Genomic DNA, 16655 nt, shown 5'->3' on the forward strand with positions numbered 1-16655 from the left:
AGAAAGACAGGGCACGGATGTCATATTTAATGCGCCTGACCCCTCTTTCTCAAAGGCATAGAGTTATAGCAAGTAGTACAGAGTATGGATGTACAACCGTCGTGGCTCCTGTCGATGAGGCTGTTGTTGACCGGATCATTTTCGTATCGCTTGGGGCTGATTGTCAGATGATACTGGAGATTAATGCATATCTTAATTAGTGCTCCCCGCTCTGTCAAGATTTTCCTCCAGTGATTTATCAATCTTATCATAATGTCGATTCTTATATGGGGGAGGGCAGAAACCATCATTGGTACAGTCTACATGAACAGTGTGACCGCCGCCATGGCATCGGGCAGCAGAACTCCGGTTCGAGAGGAGCTTTGACCACGAACGATGGGGTATTACGAAAGGTTTATTCGTCCGTCGTATTCTAAATGAGCAATGATATCATGAAGGATCTTATGAAGAGTATTGGTGATGATGTAGGGCTTTCGCTGGCCCTTTTTCAGTAGATAAGCATATAGTTGGGGAAGGCGGTGAATTACATAAGCTGTCATTATGCCAAGTCACGCCCGAACCGTTGGAAAGCGGCGGTTCGCAACAATAGCCAGCCATACTTGGAATATCCAATTCTAACTGGTAACCTTAACGACTGCACGATTTCCGATCTAGCTTAGTCGTCCTGTCAATTCTGCAGTGGTCATTGAGCCATCTACCTGACCCCTTGACCCACGATGACCTCCCTCTTCTTCTCCACCCCCGTCGACATTGACGTCGTGCTCGAAGATAGCGATGAACGTCAGACAGTGGATGTCAAGCTCGACAAGGGCCGTCGCGAGAGGGTCCCTCTGTATATGGATGGAGAATCGGTGAAGGGTGCCGTCACTGTGAGACCCAAGGATGGAAAGCGATTAGAGCATACGGGCATTAAGGTGCAATTTATTGGCACAATTGGTATGAAAGACTGGTTTCGTCATCAACGTCCTGCGCATTCCCACGCATCATGGTCCCCATCGTCCCTCTTGAGTATCCGGTCAACAATGCTGCGCTCAACATATGCTAACGCGAAACTTCTTCCTAGAGATGTTCTATGATCGCGGCAACCATTATGAGTTCCTCTCCTTAGTGCAAGAGCTCGCAGCGCCCGGAGAGCTGCAACACCCGCAAACCTTCCCGTTCAACTTCAAGAACATCGAAAAGCAATACGAGTCATACAATGGTATTAATGTGAAGCTGCGGTACTTCGTTCGTGTGACGGTCTCAAGGCGGATGGCCGACGTAATCCGGGAGAAAGATCTATGGGTGTACTCCTATCGCATGCCCCCGGAGACCAACAGTCCCATTAAGATGGACGTTGGTATTGAGGATTGTCTGCACATCGAATTCGAATATTCCAAGTCTAAGTATCATCTCAAGGATGTCATTGTGGGGCGCATCTACTTCCTTTTGGTGCGATTGAAGATCAAACATATGGAGCTATCCATTATTCGACGTGAGACGACCGGATCTCCCCCAAACCAATACAACGAAAGTGAGACTTTGGTGCGGTTTGAGGTAAGCTTGCGATATCATTCTACGATCCTCGAATTACATGACAGGCCATTTACTGATTGGCTTTGCGACAGATCATGGATGGTTCGCCCTCAAGAGGTGAGTCATTAGAGTTTTTACCGTAATCTGAGTTATCCATTAGTTTCTTGTGCCTGTGGCCATTAAAGCCTACGGAAGACCGCGTGTCACAGCACTTGTACTAATCATGACCAGGCGAGACTATCCCCATTCGTTTATTCCTCGGAGGGTTTGACTTGACTCCAACATTCCGAGACGTTAACAAGAAGTACTCAACTCGTTATTATCTGAGTCTGGTGCTTATTGACGAAGGTATGTTCGCGTGGAACCGTACTTTTCATATTTACATGAATTTTACCCTTTTCTTTTCAATACACGGAGTCGTTTTTCATCTCACATGCCGATCAATCTTCATCTTCTACGTCGTGGGCGGGTGGATACGCGGGGCCTGAAAACCTCAGGCTGCCGCTTTCTTTCTACCCAACATCCCACGACATCCCACTCTCTGGGTCAATAACCGGTCGGTTATTGACCAGTCTTCGGGCCATTCAAGAACGGCTAATCGGGCCGGGGCTCGCCAAAGAGGTCGGCTGAGTTGAGGGGGCTCTCTTCCGACGCTCCCCCCGGTTGGCCGCCCCCACGCTAATCCACCTCTGGAAATTTCCTCGCGTGGTCGGCCCCACCCCCAGTTTCCACCGATTTTGCAGAAAGCACCGGAGTACCGAAATTTTCTAGTCACCAGTATACTGACCCCCCATGCCTTCCGAATAGATGCCCGTCGGTACTTCAAGCAGTCCGAGATTGTCCTGTACCGTCAGGCTCCCGAGATTGCTACTACGCCGCAGATCGCTCAACAGCAATTGATCCAACAGCAGCAACTCCAGAACCAGCACCAGCAACAACTGCCGCCGGGCTCGGCCACCGCAGGCCCTGGACGGGAGCCGCTACCTAACCAGACAGTCGCTCCTCCCGTGGCATAGTGTTCTGGAGCTGATCTAGTTATGCTGTGTCGATTCAAGAGGATGACACCGTGTCCATGACTGCCGAATTGTCTTGTGTTCTACATATACCCAGTCTAATGCTGTACTCTGGCCCTGTTCACCTATCTGCCTGTCTTGACCTGTCGTTCAATTCCTATTTTCACGTCGCATTGCTCGCGTAAGGGACGTCGCCTCCCTGATTTCAACTAGTCCAAGCTTTTTGAGCGAATAGCTGGGCTTCGATTCAACGATGTAACGTATGATGAAAAAGGACCAAGCCTTCAACTGTAAACTAGACATGACCAATGCCGCCCATTCTCATGCTTACCATGTAATGAAAGTGGATGTAGGGAACTGTCAAATTAAGACAAGACAAAGCAAGACCTAAATTTTTAGTTCAGAGTAACTCCTGCGGTGCGTAGGCCGAAATCTATATGCTAAATATTAAAAGCCTCCGACCTCATGTAACACCTTTCCGAGAGCCTGAAGGACTTCTCCATCGTCTCTTTCTCTCCCCGCTACCTGTACAGCCCGCACAACAAGCGGGTATATCCATTCGAGATGCTGTTTATAATTCTGCTCACTAGAAGGAGTTGTTTCCTTTACCAGCACAGCTGAACTCATGCCCATTGGTGGGGAGGGAATGGCTGAAGGTTCGCTTCGCAGGTGCACCATCCCCGTGAGGAGGTGCAAAAGTACCTTTCGCGCAGGTGTGGGCTGAGGCATGAGTCCGCGCAGGGGTTGGTCTGCAATATAGCCCTTCAGGGATACGGCACATCGGAGGATCAGATACGGTGTGATGGAACGAGCGAGTGCAATGCGTGACGACGCGTGTTTCGAATCTTCTTTCGAAGGAGCCGATGCCAGTTCAAACAATGTGTCGATTATGGTGTACGCCATTTCAGTACGTGATGTCGGTGGGGGGTCGAACGTCCTTCCGGGACGGACGTCGTAGAGTCCCTTGAGAGGGTCATCTTCCGGGCCTTTCCCCGGGAGATCAAATCGTTGAGGTAGGTAGATGAAAGAAGAGCCCAATAGTGCACGTGCGAAATCCTGTCGGATGGCATCTGGGATGGTAGATGCCCCGAGGGCTGGGATGATGAGGGTTTTCAGTCGGTTGAAGGAGGCGATGTCGAAGGATTCGTCTGCAAATATGGTTTCCCTGGGAACAGGAACAGTTCGGTAACCCCTGGCTGAGACTAAGCCATTCACGATGTCCACGACACATTTCCAGAAGCGGGAGATCTCTGACTGATTTGACTTCTGATACTGTTCCTCGACATAAGGAATTACGACTTGAAGGGTGTTTAGGGATGTCGTTGTCGATTTTTGCCACAACATCGGCTCGCGGTCCTTTCCAGGCCATTCATATCTTTGCAGGATTGGATTAGAGAGATGCTCAAGAACAGCTGCCAGAGAGCCATTGCCGAATATATCCCTCTTGATACCAAATTCGGTGATATACCAGTTCAAGAGGTCTACTGTGCTTTTGGAGAAGGCAACGTATGTCGGTTTCCTCGGATCGCTCCCTGGTGACCATCTCGTCAACGCAGAGTCGGCGAAGTCTGCAAGACATGCGATGATTTCTGCCTGAGAATTTTCCTTATCTGTACAAATTGTTCTCATGCAATCGATAATCGATGACTGCAGGTCAGATGGTCGATCAATATCTGGAGAATATCGTGGCGAGATAGAGTTCCAAGCAAGATGCCGCATATTGTGGAGGATCTTGCCAACATCATCGCCTGTCAGGTCATCTTTGTATAAGCGATACACTTCCTTGAAGGCTTGTAGATAGGCGATTGCAGCGGCTTGGTTCGAGCGATCCAGGTCCAACAAATCTTCCCTATCAGCAGGGTGGCCGCTCAGCCACAGCGCCCAGGTAGATTGCAGCGACGATTTGCTAAGCATATCTAGGGCCTGCACACGAACTAGAACACTGGAAAGACTTAGGTACACCGCTTCACTGAGCTCTAGTATCTGCAACGCGGTTAGCTTCTTTAAGTAAGCCAAGAGCCGTTCCCAGGACTGGTCGAATTCCCGGTCCCGAATGATTGCTTCGAAAAAGTTCGTGATGAGGTCAGACAGCCCTTTGACGGTGACAACAGACGTTTCTACCCATGACTTGAATTCGTCGGAATCTTTCTTCGTGTCTTGGCCCCGTACTTCTTCCAATCCCAATTCAATCTCTTCCGTCATCCGGAATAACACGCGATTGAGACACAGACGCCATGCTTTGGGGGATAGTTGTTGGCCATAAGCATCGAAAATTCGCAAAAGAGTATGGACTGCACAGTTTCGAATCTCAGCCCTATTATCTGTTGCGAGATCTACGATTCTTAACAGAAGTAATAGCCACAGTGAATTCCTAGAGATAGAGGAATCATCGCCGTTAGCCAGTTCCACGAGGGCCTCTTCGCTTACGGAGGCATCGACTCGAGACTCAATGGAAAAGTTTTCGATTTGTCCCTGAAGAAAATCAGAAACATTCCAAAACGACGAGGTTGTGGTCAATGATATATTGAAATCTTGTTGCTGTAGAGCAAACTTCGAAAATGATTCCACAAGGTCCAAGCGACAGTGCTGGGGGAGTAGCGCAATGAAGTCAGAGGCGATTAGCTGCAGGGACTTATAAGCAACTCGGATAAGGCGATGCGAGTCTGCAACTAGAGCGGTTTTGCGGCTTTTGTCAGCAGCCCCAATCGTCCTTTTTTCTTGGACTGGACATTGCCCAAACACGCTGGATATAAGGCCAAACACGACGGACCAGCCGCCAGCGAAGGTTTCCGCATATTGTTCTAGGATATTTTTCAAGGTCTCCAGGCTTTGTTTGTGGATCTCAGTAACAGGCGCAGACGGTGATCCAAGTGAGCAAGCGTTTTTGTCATATAGAATTTGAATCTGGTCCCTCAGTGTTTCGAGGTTCCTCATTTGCCGAGAGTTACGCGCTTGGTCATCGTCGCTGCCCATCTGCTTCATAGTTTGGAATACAAGAGTATTTAGTACATCGTTGGCTCGTAGCCGGAGGTTTTGGCTAATCGATGCATCCGCCGCGGTCGATATAAGGCTTTGTGTAAGGATTTGCCAAGCTTCGTGATCGCTCTCAGCCAGTGATGACAATCGTTCTAAATTTGCCCTTGAAAGCTCACCCGCTTTGTCCAAGACAAACTTTAGTTCTTCATCTTGGGTCTTGGATTTACCCACGACTAGTGAAACACGGCGGGTGCTTCTGCGCATAAAACCGGGTCGGAACTGTGACGACTGAGTATTACCAGTTGTTTCCTCAGATGCCTCACCTGGTTGGGGCACCTCCGTTGCTTCAGAAAGATCCAAGAGTGCAGTTAAGAGCTCCCTAAACGAATCACTCGGGTAGTCGCTCGTGCTCTCAAGCATCTTAGCAGAGGCTGTTTGAACAGCAATTATCTCACCCCCGAGGCTAACCTTCGAACCATCAAGCGCGCTTGGAGCTTCAGCTCCAGTTGAATATGCATTTGTCAACAGGCCTGTATCCTGCAGCGTACCGAGGATTATAGACCAGGCCGGATGGTCCAAAGTAGGCCCCAGAGCGATCCCCAGGTTCAGCAGCGCACGCAAACATAACAGATTCCTCGTGCTGATAGATACTGATGGTGCATCTGGCGGTGCCTCGGATACTGGAGAGGCAAGGGATATCTCTCTGCTTTTCCTTTTCTCCTCTGCGGTGTGATTATGGCGGGGAGCAGACGCGACTACCGATGGGACCATGCCGCTTGCATCAACTGGCATAGCTGCCTTTCCAAGCGTTGTTAGGAAAGCATCCCTAGGGGTAGATAATCTAAGAAGGCCAGCAACATGGGCCAGTTTCTGAAACGATCGAACCAGGTTGTGATAGAAATCGTCATCTAACGAAGCATACAAGAAGGTGGAGCACGCCGCAAGGACAGCAGGCCAACAATTCTCAATTATTCCAGCACAGATTTTGATTGCCGGAAATTGAGGATGAGATTCCAAGTCCAAAGGATTAAGTGGCACAGGTGATTTCTTAGTATTCAGCCTGTGGGCAATTTTTGACGAGTTCGTCCTTTGAAGATCGTGAGAGGGTCTAGGAGAATCCGCACTTTGGTCTGGGTTTCCAATCCGACTTCTCCGTTTTTGTTTCAGATCGGGCACCGTCAGGGGAAGGATGAACTTGGCAAGACCTTCAGCGAACGAAGAAATGCAATTGAGCACAAGGCTATAAATATAAGTGTCTGGGGGAGGTGGAGGGTCGGTCTTGTCAAGCAGCTCCATGTAAGGAGTGCGAACCATACTCCACTGACTACTGATACCCGGAACATTTGTGTCAGTAGACGAGACTGACGTTCCAATCACACCAGCGACACCACCCGCTTCAAGAGTGATCTGTTCTTCAGTAATGGATCTCGAGTGTGCGGCTTTCGAAGGCACAGTTGACCGACTGCTGACGCCAATCAACGACGGCTTCTCAGATGCCAAACGAACGAGAGCAGCCATGTGGTCTTTGAGGATATTCTTCCTCCGCCCGTCACCATCGTACAGCGAGTAGACAATTCGAACTAAACCAGGCTCGGCATACAGTCCTCGAAAAACCTCCATGCAAAGGACGCGCTTCCAAGGCAAATTTCCATCAGGCTCGAGAAGGTGTGTCAATAAGCCAAGAGCCATTTCACATTCCGCGGGAAGAAGAGACATATGGCGCTTAAGGAGGACGAGAAGAATCCGAGCAACTCGAATAGTCTGGGCGAAAGAGTGCCTTTCGGATAAGTATCTCACAGTCATTGGCATAAGCCGGGTTCGCAGCACATGCGCAAGCTCGGCATGGCCAACAAAGAGACGGCCACTGTTGACCAGAACACTTTCAATAAGTTCTAGTGCGAATATTGGAGATAGTGACTTGATTCGTAGAAATTGCAGCTGCTCGCCATCCGCAAGTCGACAAAGATCGTCTAGGACCTTCAATACAAATTAGTAGGGCGAAATGCATCATCGGGCACGGTGCTTACTCGTAAGGCGTCGTACGCAAAGTACCCAATATCTACAGGGTTTCCATCAATTTTGACGGTTACCTTCGGCCTGGACTCCTGGGGAGTTTCTGGAAACCAGGTCAGTGGTTAAGTATGAAAGGGCTACATCTAAAATATGGGAACTGACTGTCTTCGATGAGGACTCGCTCAAATGTTGACACTATCAGCTGTTGCAAGGTAGCCGCTGCTGTACTGGAAAGTGCAAGGGTCTTGCTTGCTTGTAGAGTGGCGCAGATCTCTAATGTGGTTACAAGAAGCTCCCCGCCTAAGTCTTTGGAGTAATGCTGTAGCAAAGAGGGTAGAGATTGTAAGATTTTGAGTTGTATATCCAGACCTGGGTATGATTAGTATTGCGTTGGCGCAAGGGGACTAACACCTACTTAGATTTGTAGTCTCCTTTAACCCACCGAGGACATCTTTCAGTCTCTCAGATGGTAGCGCTCGGGATGCCACCAGCCTTTGCAGGCAAACAACCCCAATACCCGCGAGCTTTGCATGGCGCGTATGGCAAGCTAAGATAAACGGATCGACAAATTTAGGTTTGCGTACCAGATCTCTTAGGCTCTCAGTAAATCCGCCGATACTTGACAGAGATGGAATGTAATTCCGACTCACCGGCAGCAATTTGAGACTCCGAAGTTGAGGGCAAAGCCTTCAGCTCGTTGAGAGACTCTTCGGCCGCCTATCTTTCAGTCAGCTAGAGCCTAGAATATCCCTTTTGATCGGCAGTTAGCTCACACGTCGGAGGTCAGAATTCTTTCTCTTGGACTCTTGAATAAGGTTCAAGAGTTCCGTCTGTAGAAGCTGGGAGGACATTTCCAACTAGTTGTTGGATCAGATCATGGCAACCGTCGTTCGAAGTTGCCTGGAGCTCGGAGTTAAGTAGGAAACAGATATGGTTTCATGAAGATGTTGACTGATATTTGGTTTAAAACCACGAGAACTACAGAAATGGCTCGGTACCTCGTGAGCGATAACGCCGTACGCGTTCCCAGAAATGCAAGCGGACCACCGGTGCTTTAATTGACACCAGATTGCAATGCGTATGCCTTTCAACAACGATCCACCATAGCATCAGGCGTGGCATCTCCGGGAAAGCCAAGACGCTAGCGGAGATAGGCTCCACACGTGACGCACCCAATCCGTTATCATCACGTGAGGGGACTCTTCAGGCCGATACGATACGCAGGGCGGGCAGCCGGGCGGTATTGTTGCTTGAAGGTGGGATTTGAACCCCTCCTCCGCTTTGGTCAAAGAATTCCATTTCCCACCCCATCCCTTATATTCTGCCAAAAGCTATCGGTGCAATCTCCTTTTATAACTCACACCTTTCATTTATAAAACAATGTCTGCCAAAATTCCAAGGAACTTCAAGCTCCTTGAGGAGCTCGAGAAGGGCGAGAAAGGCCAAGGAGCAGGTAAGCGTGACATCCCACCTACGGTTACATGCGCCATCCCGCTGATGTACATTGCGTTCACAAATCAGAGGCTTGCTCCTATGGTCTTGCAGACGGAGAAGATATGATGATGAGCAACTGGAACGGAACTATTCTCGGCCCTCCTCATGTTCGTCTTCCGCTGGTACAATCAATGTCGTACAATATGGCAGCGTCACTAATGCAGCAACATCCAGAGTGTCCATGAGAACAGGATATACAGTGTCAACATCCATTGCGGTCCTGATTACCCAGACAATCCTCCTGTGATCCAATTCATCTCACGGGTCAATCTCCCTTGTGTAGATCCACGAACCGGCAAGGTGCGGCTTTCATTATATCCTTGATCATGCTGATGGCTGTTAACATAGATTCGTACTTAGGTTGACCCTACAAAGCTGCCGTGCTTGGCTCAATGGAAGCGCGAGTATAGTATGGAGACTGTCTTGCTTGAAATGAGAAGGTATGCAAACCCCATCTTTCCCGCTAGATGAAACCACGCTTAGCATTTTAGGTATATGGCTCTTCCGCAACACAAGAAGCTTCCTCAGCCTCCGGAAGGCTCGAACTTCTGAGTCGATGATCTTGCAGGATACATGATCGGAGTATTGTGGTTAGTTTTGCGTCAGGTCTCGTCATCTCGTCCTTTCTCTTCTTTCATCATTAGAGCGTGTACAGTCTATGCATAACGGCAGGCATGGCGTGATCTCATTCTGAGTCTTCAGTTCATTATTATTTAGAAATATCTCGAAATATCTATATGCCTCTAGGTGGTGGACTTACTACCTCGATAGGCCTAGATGGGTTAAATCCTCAACTTTTGATTTAGGGAGAAGCAAAATGCAACGAATGCCCCCGAACCACCAACTCGGTAGCAAATTGAACTATGAAGGAATGATTTGAATGTTAGATTTAGCTGAATGTCACTTGTGCGTGATTCAACAGTTTAGATTTGGGAGAATCTCAAGACAAAATACAAGTGATTCGTGCAAAGCTTGATGTCCAAATGAGAACGGAATTCCTCAGCTTATGTATAATTGGCAGAACGATTGACCACCGCCAAATCATAAGAGTTACACTTTCGGTCTCTCTTCGCATACTGGCCCATGGTCGTGTGCGTGATTCCCCTATAGCACGTGACATCACTTGATAGGCTCAAGCGTCACATGTCCCCCTAGTAATCCTCTGAGAACGGATATTTCTATCTCGAACAATGCATAAAACCGTAGTTCCCAGAAAGTCTGGGGTGCATAGATTCGCCTGTAAGCTCACAGACCATGCCACTAAAAGTGCACTATGTCAGAATTAACAAAGAATCTCGTTCAACAGGTTTAGCACTTTATCGGGCACTTCTCCGACAATGCGCAAAATTACCGAACACCGCGGAGGAGCTTAGCACCTGCAAGCCACTCATACAACAAAAGTTTCAGAGATACAAGAAGCTCCAGAGCCCGTCACAAGCAGTCAATGCTTTGAAAGCTGGGTATGAGGTATATACATGTTGCGCGATCTTTTCAGCAAGGAGCCAGCTCCGTGGCTAATTCTTCCCTATCTTAAGGCTCTCGACCTACTCCATTCGGCCTCCCAAGGAAATCAACGCAATACAAATCGTATTGTGGAGCTCATATCAGACATCCGGTCGATAAAGCAGAAAGAATCGGCGCTGCAGAGAGAGCTCTCTAAGAAGGAGCCGAAACCGTTATCTCAGAAGCAACAGAAGACAAAGGAGTCCCGGCGTTTACAAGACCAAACCGCCCGACGACATCCGGATGCCACTTCTATCCTTTCTCGTCCGCGACCCGTCGTGAGCGGCACGCGTCGGGTGCCCGTTCTTGTGAACGCGCGGGGAGTGCCCTTCCTGCGCATCAAAAAGCCCCAACCCAAGAATTTAAGCGGTGTGATACGGTCAAAGCTTGAAAAGCGATGGAGCCGGATTGAACGCCGGGATAGGCTGGACCGTGAATTACTGTTTGCCAATGATGAGGATAATTGGGACGCTTTGACGACTGGGTCTGAGTCCGACACATGGGCTAAAGGGGTCAAAGACGCATTAGGGACGCTTAACCAGCAAATCCATGACACCGACAAGAAGAACATAGAACTTGCAGAGGCCATGTGGAAAGTTGTTCTTGCCGAGCGCAAGTTGGCAGCCGAGGAAGAAAAACAGAGATCGACTGAAAAGCCAAGTGACACTTGATTTCCTTTCTATGTCCCAATACGGTAAGATATTATACGAGATGTCACTCAGGCTGTTCTACTCCGCAATCAATCGCGGAACAGGGGACGACAGAAGAAAGCGAGTCCAGACCGTCTTCTGGTTACTTCATGGTAAACAGCAGCAGTCGCATCATCCACGTTGTACAAGTCATACACGAGCTGGGATACATGCGGACGTCCTCCACCATTTCTTTTTAATTTTCTTCGGGGGGTGGAATATCCCCCGAAGCGAGCCACATGCCTACTAAGCGCGGTTCATCGCAAACTAAGATGGGACACGTCCACCACTGGTCCGTCCGGTTTGCATCCCTCTGCATATGAGGCTGTGACTCTTAGGATCAAGTGACATGCGTTTAACTAACTCATAATACCTAGAAAAATTATGAATAAACCATACTTGCATCCAAATTGCGAAACAAGGTCCTTCTCAAAATCATTTCCTATTTGTGGGGTAAATTTACGGAATCGTGGACGGTGTTAAAGAAGTTAAAGGGACAGGATCGTTGTCTGTTCGTGGATGTACGCCAGCTGCTGTAGTCAGGGTAGTGGTATTTACAAAACTTCATCTATTGCATGACGCTAGATTATAAGATTGAAGGACTCATAGCAGGGGAAGTCATCAAGATAGCGATACGCTATGCAGCAATCTTCAGCTTCTCAACAGCAGGCAAAGCATCTTCGCCTTCCTCATCAAGGTCTGCCTTGCCAGCCAAGCCTCGCTCCCATAGTTGTCTCCCGGTCATCTTCTTTTCCTCTTTAGCCGGAATCTTCTTATTGGCTTTCTTATCCTCTGCTTCTTTCTCTTCTCGTTGCCTCTTCTCCTCTTCCTCCATCTCCGCCTTAAATTTCTCTAGCCACTCTAGGAATGTCTCTCTGGTCACGGCTGTACCCTGGAACTTTCGATTCTCCTCTTCTTCAGCCTTAGCGGCTTCCATCTCTTTCTGCGCATGGACAGCATTCACCCGCTCAGCCATTAATTGCTCAGCATTCTCCTTGAGAGCACTGACGAGAGTGAAAACCATGGCCATCCCCATGTTCTCCTCAATAGTAGGCTGTAAAGATTCGAGAAGCCGGTCCCGATCTTCCTGGACATCTAGCCGAGGGTGTTTGGGAGCGTTTGGAGGAGCGGATAGTTCGAGCTCCGGAGCAACATCGGGATAATCTGCAGGATACGAGACCTGCAGGAGTAAAACCGGCTGTTCAGCTTCTTCGACGTCATCTTCCGGCGCGTCGAGGACGATTGATATCCTGTAGGAGGTATCCGATAAATCTAAAACATGTTAACAATAGATGTCCCTTCGGTGCGCATAAATGAGGTTTTAATCTCACCTGTAATTTCCTCTGGGAAAATGGAATCGAGCACTTCTCGCTCTTCAATCTGATCTTCGCGGCCCATACTGCTTCAATTCTGCCGCCGACTGGGTTGGAGGGGTACTAGTGGTGGATGTTCCAAGGCGAGAACGACCAAATTGCCGCGCCCACAAAAGGATGGCTATTTTCAATATAGAGCACTGTAGATCTCAGATGCGACAAGACAATAGAGTAATCCCTTGCTGCGTGAATTAAAGCTGGCTGGCGTAGGATTCGGTCATGGAATACCCCATGTATAATATTGCAGTCCCACATGCAAACCAGACAAACAGATAAGAAAATGCCCAAAATTATTTGATCCGAAAAGGGAATTTCAATGCTCCGCTTTCTTGACCCTCCAAAGCTTCCAAGTATATATTACCTTCTTAAAGAAATTTACTGTCATAGATATTCTTCTTCCTTCTTGATCCCTTTACTGGAACTGTTAGAGTACGTTGAAAATCTCTCTTAATAAATCTAAGCGGCGATCATGGGTAAACCCAGACCTCACAAAAAGAAAGCATCCAAATCCAAGTCCAAGTCCGTTCTCAGCGCTGGCGGCTCAGTCTCGAAACAGAAAATGAACGAAGATCCTTCAAAGCTCCTTGAACAGGCTACAACACTCCTCCAGACAGGACAGCCAGATGTTGCGCTTCCGGTTGCCCAACGGGCACTCGACCTTACGCCGGCCAATTCCCCCGCTCAACTTTCGGCCTTGAACATAGTCGCGGAGATCTACGTTGAGCTGGGAGAGATTGATGTTGCGAGACAGCATTTTATGCGCGCGGTTGAGCTGGACCCGACTGGCGCAATTCCTGAAAGCCAGGGAGGTGGCGCTGAAAAGTTCTTATGGCTTGCTCAATTGAGCGAGCTCGGAGGCAAGGACAGTGTTCAATGGTTTGAGAAGGGTGTATCTTGTCTCAGGCAAGTTATTCAACAGCTTGAACAGAACCCAGGTCCTGCGGAAGCGATTGAGTTGGAGGAGAAGAAACGGAAGATGGCAAATGCTCTATGTGCTGTTGCTGAGATCTACATGACCGATCTTTCGTGAGTTTTTCTTCTATGTTCTCGGTCTGCCTGAGGAGTTTCTTTAATCTAACAGTGACTAGGTGGGAAGAGGATGCTGAAGCCCGCTGCGAAACTCTCATTACAGAGGCTCTTTTGGTCAACTCACATGCACCGGAAGTGCTACAAACCCTCGCCTCTATCCGAATCTCACAGCTGCGAACTGACGAGGCACGGGCGGCACTCACAAAAAGTGTCGAGCTATGGAAGGACCTACCACCCGAGGACCCGACAGTCCCAGACTTCGCTACAAGGATCAGTTTGGCTCGTCTGTTAATGGAGGTCACCATGGAGCTTGAGGCGCTTGAAGTCCTAGAACGTTTGATCTTAGAAGATGATCAGAGTGTAGAGGCATGGTATCTCGGTGGATGGTGTCTCTATCTTCTTGCAGAGAAGAAGGAAGCACCAAAGGACGAAGAGCTGGATAGTGAAACCCCCGATGCAAAACGCCATGCTTCGTTGGTCGCTAGCCGTGAATGGCTGAAGCAGAGCTTAACACTTTACGAATCGATTCAATACGAGGATGTGAGGCTCAAGGAGCATGCGGATGAATTGGTAGAGGCGATGAACAAAGAATTGGGCGAGGATATGGAGGATGACGTGGAAGGTGAGGAGGGAGATGAGGGCTGGGAGGACGAAATTGAGTCGGACGGCGATCAGGAGATGGCCGATTCATGAAAAAAAAAAGAAATTGCATGATCTTATGAGAATCCTGTCATGATACCAACCTATAGAAAAAAAGTCACTGCTGTTTACGATATACTAAGAACGGGGCCCTAGTACTCCGTACAGGGGCGTGTGGTTGATTGACTGGCGGACCGTCATTGTTTTCGTCCGCCGTAAGCCCACATCGCTCGTAATGCCATGCGATACCTATTGGCCCATAGATCGACCCTTCTTTGTCACTTGATAGTACTAACGACTTATCGCCCCAAAGCCGGTGTCGGATAAATCCGCTCCGACCGCTTTCCCCGGAGATTCGCAGAGCCAAATTTATCCCGGCAGATCGTACATGCGCGTGGCGAAAAATTCAATGTGAGTTGAGGCGTTGTCATAGAGGTTGCTGGAAGTGTCCTATCTCCCATACAGGATGGACCTTGTACCAGCGCCCGGCGGGGAGAGCTCTTCGTTGAAGAATCCGGTGGTCGAAGTGGAAGCCGTCGATATGACTTCCGCGGAAGTAGAAGGGACCGTTGCGACAGAGAATCCTGTCTCTGCGCAAGGCAATATATCTCCGTCGGAAGAGGACTCAGATAGCGGTGAATCTGGAGACGAATGGGAGACACAGTCCCTCTATGAAGATGCTATCCAAGTCCTTCGTGACGAGCAACTTCGGGAAGGGGGTAAGTGTCTCATACTTAGCGCAATGCGCCTGGGCCTTTCCACGGCTCGAAGTGTATGTGTTCGTTCGCTGACCTTTCCTACTTCTAGTAGTACCTGATGCTTGTACATTGGACGAGGCCATTGCATTCCGAAAGCGCCTACATGAAGTTGGCAAAGCCGCGTTCGTTGAGGAAACTATTGCTCAGGACAAAGTGACTGCGAAGAAACTATGCACTGCATTTGGTATCATGCCCCCGGCTTTCCTTGAGGGCGCGCCGGACGAGGCCTATCATCCTTTACTTGCGATTGCGATCTCGCAAGAGTTCTCTCGCCGTCAGAAGCTTCCACAGTATAACACGATTGACGATGCGGTCAAGTTACTTCAGGAGTCTAAGAATATTATTGTTTTGACGGGGGCCGGTGTGAGTATCTGTTTTGGGTTATCTGTGACGTGCGTGTGCACTAACGGTGTCGTCAGATCTCCACGAGTCTCGGTATCCCCGATTTTCGGTCCAAGGACACCGGACTCTACTCGCAATTGGCGCATTTGGGTTTAAGCGATCCGCAGGAAGTTTTCGACATCCATATCTTCCGCGAGGACCCGAGCATCTTCTACTCGATTGCAAAGGATATTTTGCCTACCGAGAAGAAATATTCACCAACTCATGGGTTCATTCGACTCCTGCAGGATAAGGGAAAGCTTTTGACCAACTACACCCAGAACATTGATAATATCGAGGCGAATGCAGGCGTTCTTCCCGAGAAGATCGTGCAATGTCATGGTTCATTTGCAACGGCCACGTGTGTTAAATGCGAGTACAAGGTGTCAGGCGATGCGCTCTTCGAGGACATCAAGAAGGGGAACGTTCCTGAATGCACTTCCTGCCAGAAGGCGATTGAGGAAGACTCTTTGAGGCCACAGGGGCAAAAGCGCAAACGTAGTACTAATGGCACACACAAGAGCCGGAAATCCGATGGGGATGAGAGCTCTGAAGAGGAAGACTACGAACTTCCCACGCCCGGGGTGATGAAGGTCCGTACCGTATAAAGTGTTTCTTTTCCACCTACAGTTCATCCGCTAACCTACGTTGATCTTAGCCTGATATCACCTTCTTTGGCGAAGATCTTCCTGATGAGTTCGGACAGCGCCTGATTCACCACGACCGTGACAAGGTAGATCTGGTCATCGTCATTGGTACCTCATTGAAAGTTGCTCCTGTCGCAGAAGTGCCGGGCGTGTTGCCCCGTCATGTGCCTCAGATCTATATCTCCCGGACTGTAGGTTATTCCTTGGCTGTCAACAATTTGCGTCCTTCAATACACGTGCTGACCATCCGTCTTAGCCTGTGTCGCATACCGGCTTTGATATTGATCTCCTAGGTGATTGTGATGTGGTAGTATCTGAGCTCTGTCGACGGGCTGGGTGGGACTTCAAACATGAGATGATTCCCCCCGACGAAAAGGTCGAAATCACTCCTGCTGAAGGATATGAGTCACGACATGTGTTTAAGGTTGTCGGCGCATAGCGACGGTGTTCGGTCATAGGATCTCTGGTTCCTGTCTATTGAGGGATGGCGCACTGTACGGTTCTTCTTATGATGATGATGAAGAAGTTGTTGCTGTGGGTTCTTGTTTTGGAGGGTTTCATACGTCAGGATGGACTTTTCTTTTGTTCCTTTAGACATGTTGTTGCGCTTTTTTTTTTTTTTTTT

The 16655-nt window shown here is 48.9% G+C and overlaps 7 protein-coding genes across 7 annotated transcripts; 5 read left to right on the forward strand and 2 right to left on the reverse strand.

The window, feature by feature from the left end:
- Positions 1-594: 594 nt before the first annotated feature.
- On the forward strand, positions 595-2753 carry BDV27DRAFT_74983 (vacuolar protein sorting-associated protein 26). The gene is made up of 5 exons (XM_032077480.1): positions 595-936; positions 1064-1536; positions 1608-1632; positions 1747-1863; positions 2323-2753. Exons 1-5 carry the CDS (start codon positions 717-719, stop codon positions 2529-2531), a joined length of 1044 nt encoding a protein of 347 aa, XP_031921131.1. The 5' UTR covers positions 595-716; the 3' UTR covers positions 2532-2753.
- Positions 2754-8563, reverse strand: BDV27DRAFT_74990 (putative endosomal peripheral membrane protein (Mon2)). Its single transcript, XM_032077481.1, has 6 exons — positions 8291-8563; positions 8168-8234; positions 7933-8106; positions 7680-7886; positions 7532-7620; positions 2754-7481 (listed from the first exon to the last, which is right to left on the reverse strand). The coding sequence occupies exons 1-6, from the start codon at positions 8366-8368 to the stop codon at positions 2976-2978; spliced, it is 5121 nt and encodes a 1706-aa protein (XP_031921132.1). The 5' UTR covers positions 8369-8563; the 3' UTR covers positions 2754-2975.
- A 199-nt stretch (positions 8564-8762) lies between these two features.
- BDV27DRAFT_138298 (E2 ubiquitin-conjugating protein MMS2) lies at positions 8763-10026 on the forward strand. Its single transcript, XM_032069201.1, has 5 exons — positions 8763-8970; positions 9039-9118; positions 9186-9311; positions 9372-9451; positions 9503-10026. Exons 1-5 carry the CDS (start codon positions 8898-8900, stop codon positions 9561-9563), a joined length of 420 nt encoding a protein of 139 aa, XP_031921133.1. The 5' UTR covers positions 8763-8897; the 3' UTR covers positions 9564-10026.
- A 175-nt stretch (positions 10027-10201) lies between these two features.
- On the forward strand, positions 10202-11714 carry BDV27DRAFT_169832 (LYR motif-containing protein; the record flags this gene model as incomplete). Its single annotated transcript, XM_032075134.1, has 3 exons — positions 10202-10250; positions 10318-10478; positions 10547-11714. The coding sequence occupies 3 exons, from the start codon at positions 10202-10204 to the stop codon at positions 11183-11185; spliced, it is 849 nt and encodes a 282-aa protein (XP_031921134.1). The 3' UTR covers positions 11186-11714.
- Position 11715: 1 nt separating this feature from the next.
- BDV27DRAFT_75023 (RWD domain-containing protein) lies at positions 11716-12805 on the reverse strand. Its single transcript, XM_032077483.1, has 2 exons — positions 12535-12805; positions 11716-12475 (listed from the first exon to the last, which is right to left on the reverse strand). The coding sequence occupies exons 1-2, from the start codon at positions 12599-12601 to the stop codon at positions 11841-11843; spliced, it is 702 nt and encodes a 233-aa protein (XP_031921135.1). The 5' UTR covers positions 12602-12805; the 3' UTR covers positions 11716-11840.
- Positions 12806-12911: 106 nt separating this feature from the next.
- BDV27DRAFT_138302 (ACL4 family protein) lies at positions 12912-14384 on the forward strand (the record flags this gene model as incomplete). Its single annotated transcript, XM_032069202.1, has 2 exons — positions 12912-13602; positions 13665-14384. Coding segments are annotated over exons 1-2 (862 nt in total), but the record flags the coding sequence as incomplete, so codon positions are not given.
- A 118-nt stretch (positions 14385-14502) lies between these two features.
- On the forward strand, positions 14503-16655 carry BDV27DRAFT_138304 (putative histone deacetylase SIR2). Its single transcript, XM_032069203.1, has 5 exons — positions 14503-14963; positions 15052-15365; positions 15422-15976; positions 16042-16221; positions 16287-16655. The coding sequence occupies exons 1-5, from the start codon at positions 14711-14713 to the stop codon at positions 16467-16469; spliced, it is 1485 nt and encodes a 494-aa protein (XP_031921137.1). The 5' UTR covers positions 14503-14710; the 3' UTR covers positions 16470-16655.

This window comes from Aspergillus caelatus (assembly GCF_009193585.1).
Source record: "Aspergillus caelatus strain CBS 763.97 unplaced genomic scaffold BDV27scaffold_371, whole genome shotgun sequence".
Taxonomy (NCBI): Eukaryota; Fungi; Ascomycota; class Eurotiomycetes; order Eurotiales; family Aspergillaceae; genus Aspergillus; species Aspergillus caelatus.

Excerpts from the sequence above, each read along its gene's own strand:
- BDV27DRAFT_74983 (XM_032077480.1), top strand. The coding sequence starts at position 717 with ATGACCTCCCTCTTCTTCTCCACCCCCGTCGACATTGACGTCGTGCTC. Across the intron at positions 1,633-1,746 it reads GGATGGTTCGCCCTCAAGAG|GCGAGACTATCCCCATTCGT; the intron begins GTGAGTCATTAG and ends AATCATGACCAG. Across the intron at positions 1,864-2,322 it reads TCTGGTGCTTATTGACGAAG|ATGCCCGTCGGTACTTCAAG; the intron begins GTATGTTCGCGT and ends CCTTCCGAATAG.
- BDV27DRAFT_74990 (XM_032077481.1), bottom strand. The coding sequence starts at position 8,368 with ATGTCCTCCCAGCTTCTACAGACGGAACTCTTGAACCTTATTCAAGAG. Across the intron at positions 8,235-8,290 it reads AGAATTCTGACCTCCGACGT|GCGGCCGAAGAGTCTCTCAA; the intron begins GTGAGCTAACTG and ends ACTGAAAGATAG. Across the intron at positions 7,621-7,679 it reads GCGAGTCCTCATCGAAGACA|AAACTCCCCAGGAGTCCAGG; the intron begins GTCAGTTCCCAT and ends CCTGGTTTCCAG.
- BDV27DRAFT_138298 (XM_032069201.1), top strand. The coding sequence starts at position 8,898 with ATGTCTGCCAAAATTCCAAGGAACTTCAAGCTCCTTGAGGAGCTCGAG. Across the intron at positions 9,312-9,371 it reads TAGATCCACGAACCGGCAAG|GTTGACCCTACAAAGCTGCC; the intron begins GTGCGGCTTTCA and ends ATTCGTACTTAG. Across the intron at positions 9,452-9,502 it reads GTCTTGCTTGAAATGAGAAG|GTATATGGCTCTTCCGCAAC; the intron begins GTATGCAAACCC and ends TTAGCATTTTAG.
- BDV27DRAFT_75023 (XM_032077483.1), bottom strand. The coding sequence starts at position 12,601 with ATGGGCCGCGAAGATCAGATTGAAGAGCGAGAAGTGCTCGATTCCATT. Across the intron at positions 12,476-12,534 it reads TTTCCCAGAGGAAATTACAG|ATTTATCGGATACCTCCTAC; the intron begins GTGAGATTAAAA and ends AACATGTTTTAG.
- BDV27DRAFT_138304 (XM_032069203.1), top strand. The coding sequence starts at position 14,711 with ATGGACCTTGTACCAGCGCCCGGCGGGGAGAGCTCTTCGTTGAAGAAT. Across the intron at positions 15,366-15,421 it reads TTGTTTTGACGGGGGCCGGT|ATCTCCACGAGTCTCGGTAT; the intron begins GTGAGTATCTGT and ends CGGTGTCGTCAG. Across the intron at positions 16,222-16,286 it reads AGATCTATATCTCCCGGACT|CCTGTGTCGCATACCGGCTT; the intron begins GTAGGTTATTCC and ends CATCCGTCTTAG.